The following is a 12,962-nucleotide window of genomic DNA, read 5'->3' as shown; positions in this document are numbered from 1 at the left end:
TTACCATGATTCATATAAAAATGTAAGTTTTTTTTTTTTTTTAACTTTTGTTCTAATTAGTTCATTTGTAGTAGATTACTATATTATTAATTTCCTAATATTATTAGTGGAATAAACACCAACAGACATTCACCCATTTTTTTTTTACCAAAAATAGGAGACTCGACCCCGCAACCTCTTCATTGAGTATGGGGAGACTATACCATTTGGGGACACATTCACCCATTTTGAAATGCAAATGATGATGTTAAAAATTTTATTGTAAATCGAATTTCTTTTATTAAGAAATTAAATTGGGCTTTATAGAGCCTTGTACTCATCATACATTTTAGAACAAAAGCATGGCCCAAGACTGGCGGATTCATTTTTTCTTTTCTTCAATAATCAGATTCAAAAATCACGTTTGGTTTACATTTTTATTTTTTTGTTATTTTTTAGATTTTATAAAAAAAATGAAAATAGAAGATAAAAATAAAAAAACAAAATTATATTATTTTTTTTAGAATTTTTAAATTATTATTTGTTTAGGTTGTTATTTTCAAATTTTAAGTTTGGGTTGTTTTACTTAGTTTGTTATTTTTTAAATTTTAAATTAAAGTCAACCAAATTTAAAAAATTTTAGTTATGATGCAACTATAAAAGGATAAGTTATGAGAGATGTAAAGCACCACAATTTAAAGTACATCAATCCTTTTCTTTACATATATCCAAAATCTCCCTACTTATTCCAATGGCTGGTATTCACAAAATTGCTGACATCAATCCTACCATCGACAATTTGTGTGTACGTATACGAGTGATACGGTTATGAACACTATCAAGTTACAAAAATTCTCCATTGCCATACTCAATTGAGATGGTTTGACTCGATGAAGACACAGGTTTTCTACTAATATCCTTTTATCCATGACTCCAAGGTTATTTATTTATTTTTTTAAATTAAAGTCTATGTATATTGGATTAGATATTGAATAAGTCTATATTTAACTTTTTTTTATGTTATTTTCTTTTTTAAGCAGGTATCGAATAAAGTTTGGTGTCATTGATGATTCTGATTGTGCATGTTATGTAGTCTTTGACAAGGAGGCAAAACAAATTTTGGGAAAGAGCTGTGTAGAGATACTTGATCCACTCCTATTGGTAAGATCTAACCAATATTTATTTCTAAAAATATTAGTGAAGATATTTTTATTGGTACTTTTTATATTATTTATTATTAATATATTATGTAATACCCTACAGAAAGGAAATCTATTGGATACACCTATACTTTTGCTCAACCTAATTGATAAGATCTTTCTCTTCATCGTTGAAGTTCACATATATGATAATCCACATTTTTTCACCTTCTTATAAAGTTAAGAAGATGACTGATAATGTGGTTTTTTTGTACAGAATTTGTTGCTTGAATTCCAACGAAGTTGCGGCCAATGATGAATCCGAATTGTTGGAAAATGCTATTATACCAACTAAGCGACTATCCTCGGAGTCGGAAGATTCGAAGGTGGAAGGAAATACCTCAACTTGCAAGAAAATCAAGATTGAGAAAGAAACTTGAGAATTTGGATGCACATGTTTTGGAATCCCTTTTAGAGTCTATCTAATAGAATAATGCCAAGCATATGTTTGTTTTGGTGAAAACATTGTCTTTTCTTGAGTTATTTTTAATGCTATTATACCAACTAAGCGACTATCCTCGGAGTCGGAAGATTCGAAGGTGGAAGAAAATACCTCAACTTGCAAGAAAATCAAGATTGAGAAAGAAACTTGAGAATTTGGATGCACATGTTTTGGAATCCCTTTTAGAGTCTATCTAATAGAATAATGCCAAGCATATGTTTGTTTTGGTGAAAACATTGTCTTTTCTTGAGTTATTTTTCTTTTTGTTCTTTTCGATTTTTATGTTTGGAATTTAGAATTTTTTTAAATATAAATTGAAGTTATTTGGTTATTACTTGTGGTTTTATTTTTAATTTGATTCTCACCGTTGATATTATGATAATTTTTAATTTGGAAACTCTATTTAAAAATTTGAAATTTAAAATTCTAATACTAATTCCTAATTAAGTAGCTTCTTAACCGTTTTGATTTTTAAATTTAAAACTTTTTTATCTGTCACATTTATAATTTTTTTCTATTTACTTCGTTTACATTGTTATTTTTTAGATTATCTCAGCACAACAATAGAGGTACTTTCATCTTTTTCTCTCTTAGTTATTCATTTTCAATCTCTTTATTTAAGGAAATGAAAAAAAAAAATTAACTATAAGTTGAATTTATTGATAGTGAGATTAAACTTATATTTATTTGAAAAAAGATACTTTTGTAAAAAAATATATATTATTTTTCGTAAAATATATTTTACGTAACTAAATAAATGAGAATAAAAAAGAAATTAAAGCAGCCATTGAAAATAAAATCTGTGCGATTTTACATAGACATAAGAAGACACTAATTTCATATTCTATTTGGTAAGTTAGACATGAGAAAAATTGTAAAAAATTAGTGTCTCAAGTTTAAAATTAGTGTTTCAGCATTTTAGAGAGACACAAAATACATATTTTTAATGGGTGTTTGTGTATGACTATGTCTTTCATCATTTTTGTTTCAGTAAACAAACACCATACATGTACTCCTGTGTCTATATTTTGATAGAAATGTATACCAAAAATAAATGCAGTCATATGTGTACTACTTTATTTTTTTTTAATAATATAAAAAATTTGATAATAAAAATATGTAATGTATAATGTATATATATTTTTAATTGGTTAAAAAAATTATTTATTTAATATTTTTAGGTATATATTGAAAGATGCAAGAAGTCTAAAGAGAAGCAAGATTATATTGAAGAAAAAATTGATATTAAAAGACAAAGAAAATACAAAGCGAAGCACAATTTAAGGTAGACTTCATATAAAAAAATAAATTAATTATTTTATCATTTTTGTTTTTAGGTTAGAATAATATATTTTTTTATTTGGTATTTTTAAGTATGTCAGTTCTATATATTTAATTTTTATTGGGTATACAAAATAACTAACATGTCATGAGTATTTAAAAGAGACATGGTAAGATAAGCATGATAGATTGTAATTATCACAAAGCTAAAATTTTACTTCTTTTATCTTTAATACTATCTTCATAATATATATTCATAATTCATCTTATTCAAACATTTAACATATATTCATTTTTCTTTTTTATAATATAAAGTACTTGATGTATTATCTCTAATGATTACAGGAGCAAATACATCTAATTCAAATTTAGATACTAAAGAATTAGAAGTGTGCATAGCTGAAAAAGAAAGACACCTGATACAAAGAAAAACATTCTTGAAGAAATTGACTATAAATCTTTCAAAATTTTTTGAAGAAGTTGAGGATATTACTGAAAATACGACTATATTAGATGATTATGTGCAAATTGAATACCCAGCCATATTCAATGTTGCTGAGAATACAGGTAATTTAAGAAGTAGCAATATCAGCACTTTATTATTTATTATTGTTATGTTTTTTATAAACAAAAAATTATCGTTTAGTGTTCAAGTTTTAAAATTCAAACTAAGATATGGTTATATATTATAATTTTTGTATTTGAACATTGATTTATTGTAATTCTTATGTTTGATTAACGTGAATGTAAAACTTAAATATTGAGGTTGGCACAATATAAAACTTCTATTTATATTTTACATAAAATAACATATTTAACACGTTTATTATATAACGACGATGATAGTGTTATACTAAATTTAAAAAATATATGGTTATAAAATATTATTTTTAATTTAACTTATCAAATTTAAATATAAGGATGCACGGGTTTAACACTAGTTATTTAATAATTTTCAACTACAGAATATTAATAGAGTTTTCGCCATTAACAAAGATTCTGCTTTTCTTCCCTTTCACTTGTTCGTCGTTCGCCGCTCCCTCGTGCCTGATAGCCTCTGTTCCGTCTCTCTGCTTCGCCGTGTCTGTGTCTCTTCTTTCTCACTGCTTCGCCGTCTGCCGCTGCATGCCACTGCTTTGCGCCTCGACTGCCCGCCTCTGCCGCTGCTCTACTCCTTCGCGTCTCTGTGTCTCCCTCTTTCACTAGTCACTACAAGCCTATAAGGTATGATAATTGATAATTAGGAATTTAGGGTTTAGGGTAAATTATTACGAATTTAGAATCTACAATGCCGATGCTGTTACTAAGTTACTTGTTAGTTGTTGAAACTTAAAGCTGCTTAATATAATCTATGCCTATATATTTGATAGTGTTGGAGGATGTGAGTTTTAATTGTTGGTTAAATTGTTAAGTTGCAAATTAGAAAACTGTTTATGTATAGTTTGTGGATTTGAATGTTAATTTTGTATGCTTACTTTTCAAAATTTTAGTTGAACTTGAATATGTTTATTTAAGTGCGTGTACTGTAGCAAATAGTAAATCCTCAAAAAGCAAAACTTTTTGATTGCAGGCTCAAAGCTTTATCATGTTTGCGTCCACTGCTACTTCCCCCGCCGCTGCTGCTGCTCGTTCTTTGCGTGCTTCCCTCTTCTCTCCTTCTTCTCATTCCCATCTCCTTCCACCTACTTCGGTGCCTATTCTTCTTCTCCTGTTTTTTTAAATAGTAATAATAACGACAATGATGATTATAAGAACTAAAAAGTAACTCTTGCAAAGTTACATGGTCTTTGAAATGCATATGTTTCAGGTTCGATCCTCTTTGCGCTTCAGCTACCTTCCTATCAAAGCTATGGCTGACACTGCCTCAGTTTCACATCCAATAACTGCTTCTGCTTCTTCTTCTGATTCAGGTATTTTCTTTTCAACTCCCACCACCCTTTTATTTATTTTATTATTATTATTTATCTTTTTCTATTTTCTGGTTCAGTTATAATAGTGTTGTGTTTACTTAGAATATTTACATGTTGTATATGGCACCATTGTTTGCTCTATGCAAATATTTTCTTTTCATTAAAACATAAGAATAATAGGTTGTTGGCATGTTGTCTTCTTTTGCTATGAAACAGGTAGAAAGCAAGCATTGATATCACTTTCTGACAAGAAGAATCTTGCTTTTGTTGGGAATGGGCTTCAGGAATTGGGGTAAGTTATTTTGGTTCTGGTAACATCACTTTTATTTTCTTTTTAAAATGTTAGAAGTAGTTTGTTATATGAATAATGCTACACATCCAAGTCTTTTTATTAACCAAGTCCAATCAAGTTGGTCTAACATAACAAAAACCAGATATGGCTAGCATTATTCCAAGTCTTATTGTTTAACATGGTTGGACTTGGTTTATAAAAGGACTTGGCATTACTCTTGTTATATATAAGTTATAGAATGTAATGTGACTTTAGTCTGAACACTTGAAATATTGTTGAAGTTAGTAATTCGTTTTTGTCAAAAGTGACTTATATTTGTGGAGAGAGGGAGTATTGATGATCCCAATATTGAAGTGTAGGTACACTATTGTGTCGACTGGAGGAACAGCTTCTGCACTGGAGAGTGCTGGGGTGGCTGTTACTAAAGTCGAACAGCTGACCCAGTTTCCTGAGATGGTGAGTGTGCTTTCTTGTGCGACTCTAAGTTCTTCCAAGATCCTCGTTGTCAATCTATTATGGGTTTGATAATTATATTGCAAAGTAGCCATAGAGATTCTTTTGTCTTAAATAATGTTAACTTGAATGTTAGAGCTACAATTTTTTAAGGTTATAGTCAATACTAGAAGCACAGTTTCTCATCTCATTGTTGCACATATAACTAATTTTAATTTTAAGTAAACATTTCCAGTGTGTAATATTAGAGGTGTGAGTGTATATGATTTGAAATCATGCTTGCAAATGAACATTTATATTTTATAAAACCCTTGTGTTGTGTGTAGTTATTTGGTCTTTTTTGTTTTATTCTACTCAGGATTAGGGTAATTATGAACAATACTGGGTAGCTTTCAATATGTATTTTCCATTATGCATTAATTCCGGATGGGTTTTCCGATGAGAACTGAATTTTTGTTGTTTACCCGAGCTTGTGTTTAAAAGATCAAACTTCAATGAATGTATATCTGCTATTTTACTGCAATATGGCCAGCTTATAGGATAGTTACTTTTTGTTCTTTCTTCCATATGCAATATTCCCCTTTTGCCACCTCTTAGCCATGTTCATGGTATTTTTGGTCTCTTGATTCCACTGAAGCTTGAGTTTCACAACTTTAATTATCAACAAGAATGATTTGGCTTTTCTTCACAGCTTGATGGTCGAGTCAAAACTTTGCACCCTAATATACATGGAGGTATCCTTGCTCGAAGAGATCAAAAACATCATATTGAAGCTCTCAACACTCATGGAATTGGTAAGTTTATGCTCTCAACTTTTTAATTAAAGGTACATAATGCTAGAATATGAAGTTTTGAATTTGGACTTTTGTATTAGTTCAAGTTGTGAGGTTGGGTACTTTTATTGATTTCAAGGTGTTCCTTTTCTAGGTACTTTTGATGTGGTGGTGGTGAACTTGTACCCATTTTTTGATAAAGTAACATCAACTGGAGTAGAGTTTGAGGATGGAATTGAAAACATTGACATTGGTGGTCCAGCAATGATAAGGGCTGCTGCAAAGGTTGTTTGTTTGGCTGAAAGTGCTAATAATTAAAAATCTGAAATGAAGGCAATCTTTTTTTTTACCCTATGTTTCTTTATCTTGTCATGAAAACTTCTAATGTTTTGTAACTCTTGTTTGGGCTGAATTCTGTCATTTGTCTGCTGAAACATCTTAAATATAAGCTCTCTACTTCTTGGAACAGAATCACAGGGATGTTTTGGTTGTGGTTGATTCACAAGACTACCCTGCATTATTGGAATTTTTGAAGGGAAATCAGGATGATCAAATGTTCAGGTTAAAGCTTGCGTGGAAAGCTTTTGCACATGTTTCTGCCTATGACTCTGCAGTTTCTGAGTGGCTGTGGAAGCAGAGTGGGGGAGGTAATGCATAAAACCAATGAAAGTTCGTTTGTTGCATGGTATTCGAATATTGTATTCTGATTTGACATGTGCTCTCTTTTTTATGACAGATAAATTTCCTCCTACCTTGACTGTGCCTTTGTCGCTCAAAAGTTCTCTCCGGTATGGTGAAAATCCTCATCAAAAAGCTGCATTCTATGTTGACAAAAGACTTTCTGAGGTTAATGGTGGTGGAATTGCTACTGCCATACAACATCATGGAAAGGTGGGAATTAACTGCAATTTCTTTTATCTTGTGTGATGTGTTTATGGTAATATACTATCCCAAAACCTATTATATCATGTTTGTGGATGAAGGGTTTCTGAATGAATGTAATCCTTTATTGATCTTCATATAAGTTAATGTTGTAGATGGTCTTACACCCTTAACATTTTTCTTGCAGGAGATGTCATATAATAACTATTTGGATGCCGATGCTGCTTGGAACTGTGTGTGTGAGTTTAGGGATCCCACATGTGTAGTAGTGAAGCATACTAATCCTTGTGGGGTAGCATCACGTAATGATATTCTTGAAGCTTACAGACTAGCTGTTAAAGCTGATCCAGTGAGTGCGTTTGGTGGAATTGTAGCTTTCAACGTGGAAGTCGATGAGGTAAATCAATTAGTAAAAAATATAGGTTATCAGGAATCTGAAATATCTATATTTATCCATGATAAATGTGCAACAAGGTTATCAAAATATGATTTTTTGGGGGGTACATGTGCAACTTTTCAAGAAAAATATGATTTGGGCATACAAATTGTTGAAATAGTTGATTGGTGCCACCTGCTAGTTGGCATATGAGTCCATTGTTTCACCTTTTTGTGACATGGGGGGATAAATACAATGCTTGTTTTCATATTTTAGGTTCTTGCCAAAGAAATTCGTGAATTTAGAAGCCCAACAGATGGAGAGACAAGAATGTTCTATGAAATTGTTGTTGCACCTGGCTACACAGAGAAGGGGCTTGATGTTCTTCGTGGAAAGTCAAAGACTCTACGGATTCTTGAAGCAAAAAAGAACGAAGCAGGAAAGCTGTCTCTCAGGCAGGTTGGAGGAGGGTGGTTAGTGCAGGATTCAGATGACTTGACCCCACATGACATCAAGTTCAGTGTAGAATCTGAGAGGACTCCAGTGGATGAAGAGCTTCGTGATGCAGAGTTTGCTTGGTTGTGCGTGAAGCATGTCAAAAGCAATGCTATTGTGATAGCTAAGGTTGTTATCTGCTATATGTCGAAGCTTTTATAGGCTTCAATCATATGTAAGGATCTAAACATGTTCTTCAATAATTGTTTTGGCAGAATAAGTGCATGTTAGGCATGGGAAGTGGCCAGCCAAATCGTTTGGAGAGCTTAAGAATAGCTATGAGGAAAGCCGGAGATGATGTTAAAGGAGCAGCTTTGGCTAGTGATGCCTTCTTCCCATTTGGTAAGTGTTAAAGCAAATATTTAATAAGACATGGGGATGCACGATTAGCATTTATTTTTTATGTAGATATTCTAAGAAGGCCATCACTTTTTCATATGAAGATGAAAGTAAATTGTTTAGTAATCTCCCATTGTCATTGATAAAATTAGATATAAAAAATACTAGTGTAAATTAAAGGCATACAATAAGCTCCCATGGGATTCAAGTTATGTGACATTATTGACACTTCTTTATTAAAATCCGACATGGATGTGTGTATCTTAATTTATATGCAGCTTGGAAGGATGCAGTGGAAGAAGCATGTGAAAGTGGGGTTGGTGTCATTGCAGAACCAGGTGGGAGTATTAGAGACAAGGATGCTATAGACTGTTGCAATAAGTACGGTGTTTCCCTAGTTTTCACCCAAGTGAGGCACTTCAGGCATTAATATTTGGTTTTTGTTTTGGGATAACTATCTGTTTCTGTTGTTTCAAAATGGGTTTTGGTGAAAGCATTTTAACTGAAGCCCGGTTTTTGGCATCAAATGGTTGTATGAGTAGAGTTTGTTGTACTATCCAAGTTGATGTAGAAAAGAAACACTTATTTAGTTATTTTACATAAGATGGAGCCTTCTACAATGGACCAAGCTGAATTATAGACCATGATGGTCCATGTGGCTCTTTGCTATATACTAAATTACTCATAAATACAGCCCAGGCTGAAAGCCTTTGAAATATTGTTAGATTTCTTTTTAACAGTGATTGGAAGAGATAGTCCTATGATTAACAAACAGATTAACTGGTTTAAACAAGTATTTTTCGAATTAGCTAATTGAGATGTGAATTGAACCTCTGGAACCACCGAAAACTTTTTTTAAGTTAATTTGATATATAAAGTTTTCGTGATTCAATAAAACGAGAGTTGAGAATTCAAAGGCTTGAACCGGATTCTAACCACTTTGTATCGTTGTAGTGTCGTTACATTCAAAGAAAAATATTTTTGGCTTCATCTGAATTAGCTTGATTAACATCTATTTTTATTTAATTACTAATTTATTTTTCTTCATTTTTTATAATGAGAAAATTAGTCTTTTGGTTCTGTTCAGTTGTCATTTGTGATTGCATTATTTAACATTAAGAACTTCACTTAGTATGTGCACCCATTTAATTATCTTTAGGCATATCTTCACTGGCACTACAAAACAGAAAAAGTGGAATATAGTATAAATTTCCAGATAGTAGTACTAGAAACTCTGATTTGATCAGAGAACATAATATAGTGTCCATGAACAATATTGTTTGACAACTAAACTTGAAACCCTAAAACATATCATATAATTGTGATCCCCCATGGCTACCGGAAAGGACAACAATACCAAAAAGACAATCTTCTAAGGAAGAAGTAACCATTTATAACTGGCAATCATCAGATAGACAATCTTGTATTACGCATGGATAGAGACAAATTGATGTACAATTATAGCATGAGAGACATGTTTTACTCACAACTTCAAACAACAATACCAATCGAGTCACAAAGTTCCAGCAACTGGGAGAAGAAAACGTTGCTTATTTATTTATTTATTTTTACTCAACAACAGATATCAATATCAGCTCCCCAAGAATTAAGCAGAACATAGCAAGTTCTACAAAACTCACATTCCATCTACATTCTTCATCAGCATCCATCATCATCATCATCAAAACTTAGGACCTGGCAAACAGACTCCTCCTCATCCTCCTCCATTTCATGATTATCTTCGTCGCCGTCATCATTGTCGCCGTCCGGGCAGAAATAAGACCTCTTCCCATTCAAATCAGCCACCCTTTTAGCAGCTCCAGAATCTCTAGGACTCTCATTAAGGTACCTGAGTGTTCTAATTTTCCGAAGCAACACACCACTCACACCTGCATTGTTCCTCTCTTCCTTTTCCTCCTGCACCTCCACCTCCTCATTCTCATTCTTCTTCTTGCACATCACAACCTGTGCAGGAATCTCCCACCTCTTCTTCACCCTAACCTCACTCCCCTGACCACTCCCTCGCAGTGACGAGGCGCGCCGCTTGTCCCACCTCTTACCACCATCATTATCCTTGTCATTCTCAGGCAATGACCTCTTCCTTGCATCAACACCAACAGAATTACCACCATTATTATTGTTATACCGGCTTGCTACCATTCTCCCCGGCTTCACCGCCTTCTTATTAGGCACAGATTTCTCCCCTTCCTTGAACAGCTTCCTCGGCTGAACCAATGCAGCAACAGCACCACTCTTCCTTGTTCCCAAAGTAACAGTTGCAGCTTGCTTTGAACCTTGAACCGAGTCAAATCTACCGCCGATTCTCTTCGATTTTGGGCTGAGGCTCAAGGTTTTCTTCCTTTCACTCACTGCCTTCACTTCATCCACACCGTCCAGTTTCCAAAAACACGATTTCCGACGATTCTGCGTAGCCGGAACAGCGGTTGTAGCATTAGCAATATTCGCCTTCCCCGGCCGGATCGAGGAGAACCTCCCTCCTCCAGCGAAGATCTCAGCTGGCCCTAAACTCATTCCTCTCCTTGTCGCCGGCGCCGCCATCGTAACCTTTGTTTTCGGAGTCTCTTCGATTATCTTGACAGCAGAGCTTTGAGAACTCTGCTTCAGTTCCATGAACTTAGCCGGCACAATTCTTCCGCGTCTCTCCACCGTCTTCGCCGCCGCCGCTTTCTGAAGCCGAAGCGATTCCAGTTTGGACGTTAAGCGCTTGATCTGATCCTCAATTTGTCGGATCTCGAGGTCAATCTTTCTCTCGTCTTCTGGTTCGTCAAAACCCTTATTGTTCTTGTTCTTGGCGGGAACGGGGGAGGAATTGAGTGCAGCGGGGCTCAGGTTTTCCTTGGTGGAATCGGATCGGAGAGAATCCGTTGAGTGAATGGAGGACCAAGAAGCCTTCACAGGGAACGAGAATCCTTCGAATTCTTTGCCGTCGAATGCTGCGTTGTTCCAAACCTGAAGCTCAGTGTTGGTGGCGGTTTCTGGATACTGAAGAATGCTCATTGTTGTTGGAAGGTTCTGGAATCTGGGATCTTCAATTCTTTTGGTTTCGTCTTCGTTTTCGTTATGATTCTTTGAAAAATAGAGAAAGAAAAAAGGAAGTGTGATTCGTGAGTTGAGTTTGGAAAATTATTTGTATTTTGATTTTTTTTTACGTTATGTCAATGTGACCGTTGGAGGGAAGATGAGGAGAAAGAAAATAATTAGACGTTGAAGCGCGCATCCTGGCCGTTGGATGGGAAACCGCTCCTCTTAGACGCTCCGATTTTATTTAAAGGCTTTATTATAGTCCTTAATAACTTGTGGCGCCATCTTAGTCTATTCCCATTTTTTTTAAATTGATAGTTTTTTAAGAGTCTCTCAAAAACATTTTACAATGAAAATGTTTATACAAAACTTATAAATGAAATATAATAATTTCTTAAATTTTATGCATTATATGTAAAATTTAATTGATAACACAAATAATATAATTATTTTACGTAATTTTTTAATTAAATTCATGTATTTAAATGATTTTTAAATAATATGTTTAAAAATTAATTTCATGAAAATTGGAATATATGATTTTTTTTTTTCGGTTGTCCACGGTATCCCCCAACCCGACAGGCCAAGGACTAATCCGTCGCGGATGGAGCTCCATTTAATATTTATAACTTCTATACTTGGGTCTACGCACTGTGTTTGGGCCTATACTAAACCGTATTGGATTGGATTCAATATTACTAATACACTAACCTAGTGTTTTTTTTTCTGACAATTCATAAGATAATAAGCCAAATTCCGCTGACCAAAAACATCAAAAAAGGGAAAGAAGATTATGGCCTTGTTTGGTTGAAAATGGAAAATAGAAAAAGGGGGAGGGAGTGAAGTTGTAAATTTCCCTTCATAAATTACATATAAAAATGAATACAAAAAAAAGTTACATATAAAAATTCACAAGTTTTCTTTCCTCTCTATTTTTGCAACTTCCTCTGCAGTCTCATAAGGACCAAGGTACACACACACAACATTATCCTGACCAAAAAAAGAAGGTAACAAATTAACAAGATAATAATAATAGTAAAAAAGAAGGTAACAAATTAACAAGGTAATAATTTGGGTTAATCGAGTGGTTAGCTCACTCGCCGTCTAAAGTAAGTGTCGGGATACCGTGAAAAACTAAAAATAAAAATAATAATAATAGTAAATAAATAAATTCAACTTCTTTCAAGGAACATACATAACGTCAAATAAAATTCTATATGGTGCTTGACCTTGAGAAAACTTATGGTTGTCTTTAATGGGACTAATTCCCTCAATTAGTAGTCAATCTACTTGTACGATTTGGCATTTTATCTCTTCCTTTTTCAATGAATATTCTTGTTTTAAGAATGTGTTATACATGTTAAAAATCATATATTTATTATGTATTTGTGGATATTTGCATATGTTATTTCATATATTTTGTATATTTTAATTTTTTATTTTATATATAGCATAAGTTTATAAAATTCTTTTTTTTTTTCTATTTAAAGAATTTACAC

At 33.2% G+C, this 12,962-nt stretch overlaps 2 protein-coding genes across 2 annotated transcripts; one reads left to right on the top strand and one right to left on the bottom strand.

The window, feature by feature from the left end:
* Positions 3,867-9,160, top strand: LOC107623335 (bifunctional purine biosynthesis protein PurH). The gene is made up of 13 exons (XM_016325548.2): positions 3,867-4,125; positions 4,472-4,591; positions 4,709-4,811; positions 5,028-5,103; positions 5,463-5,559; positions 6,248-6,350; positions 6,484-6,614; positions 6,799-6,976; positions 7,066-7,220; positions 7,399-7,608; positions 7,864-8,211; positions 8,298-8,424; positions 8,700-9,160. Exons 2-13 carry the CDS (start codon positions 4,487-4,489, stop codon positions 8,849-8,851), a joined length of 1,785 nt encoding a protein of 594 aa, XP_016181034.1. The 5' UTR covers positions 3,867-4,125; positions 4,472-4,486; the 3' UTR covers positions 8,852-9,160.
* Positions 9,669-11,597, bottom strand: LOC107624474. The gene has a single exon (XM_016326964.2). The coding sequence runs from the start codon at positions 11,437-11,439 to the stop codon at positions 10,081-10,083; it is 1,359 nt and encodes a 452-aa protein (XP_016182450.1). The 5' UTR covers positions 11,440-11,597; the 3' UTR covers positions 9,669-10,080.

The sequence above is a fragment of the Arachis ipaensis genome, chromosome B10, assembly GCF_000816755.2.
Source record: "Arachis ipaensis cultivar K30076 chromosome B10, Araip1.1, whole genome shotgun sequence".
NCBI lineage: Eukaryota > Viridiplantae > Streptophyta > Magnoliopsida > Fabales > Fabaceae > Arachis > Arachis ipaensis.
Note: the sequence above shows the minus strand (reverse complement) of the source record. Positions and strands in the feature narration are given on the sequence as shown.

What these genes read in the sequence shown, in the direction of transcription:
- LOC107623335 (XM_016325548.2), top strand. Translation starts at nt 4,487, where the DNA reads ATGTTTGCGTCCACTGCTACTTCCCCCGCCGCTGCTGCTGCTCGTTCT. An exon ending in ATCTCCTTCCACCTACTTCG is followed by an intron (nt 4,592 to 4,708) that starts GTGCCTATTCTT and finishes CATATGTTTCAG; the next exon opens with GTTCGATCCTCTTTGCGCTT. An exon ending in CCATACAACATCATGGAAAG is followed by an intron (nt 7,221 to 7,398) that starts GTGGGAATTAAC and finishes TTTTTCTTGCAG; the next exon opens with GAGATGTCATATAATAACTA.
- LOC107624474 (XM_016326964.2), bottom strand. Translation starts at nt 11,439, where the DNA reads ATGAGCATTCTTCAGTATCCAGAAACCGCCACCAACACTGAGCTTCAG.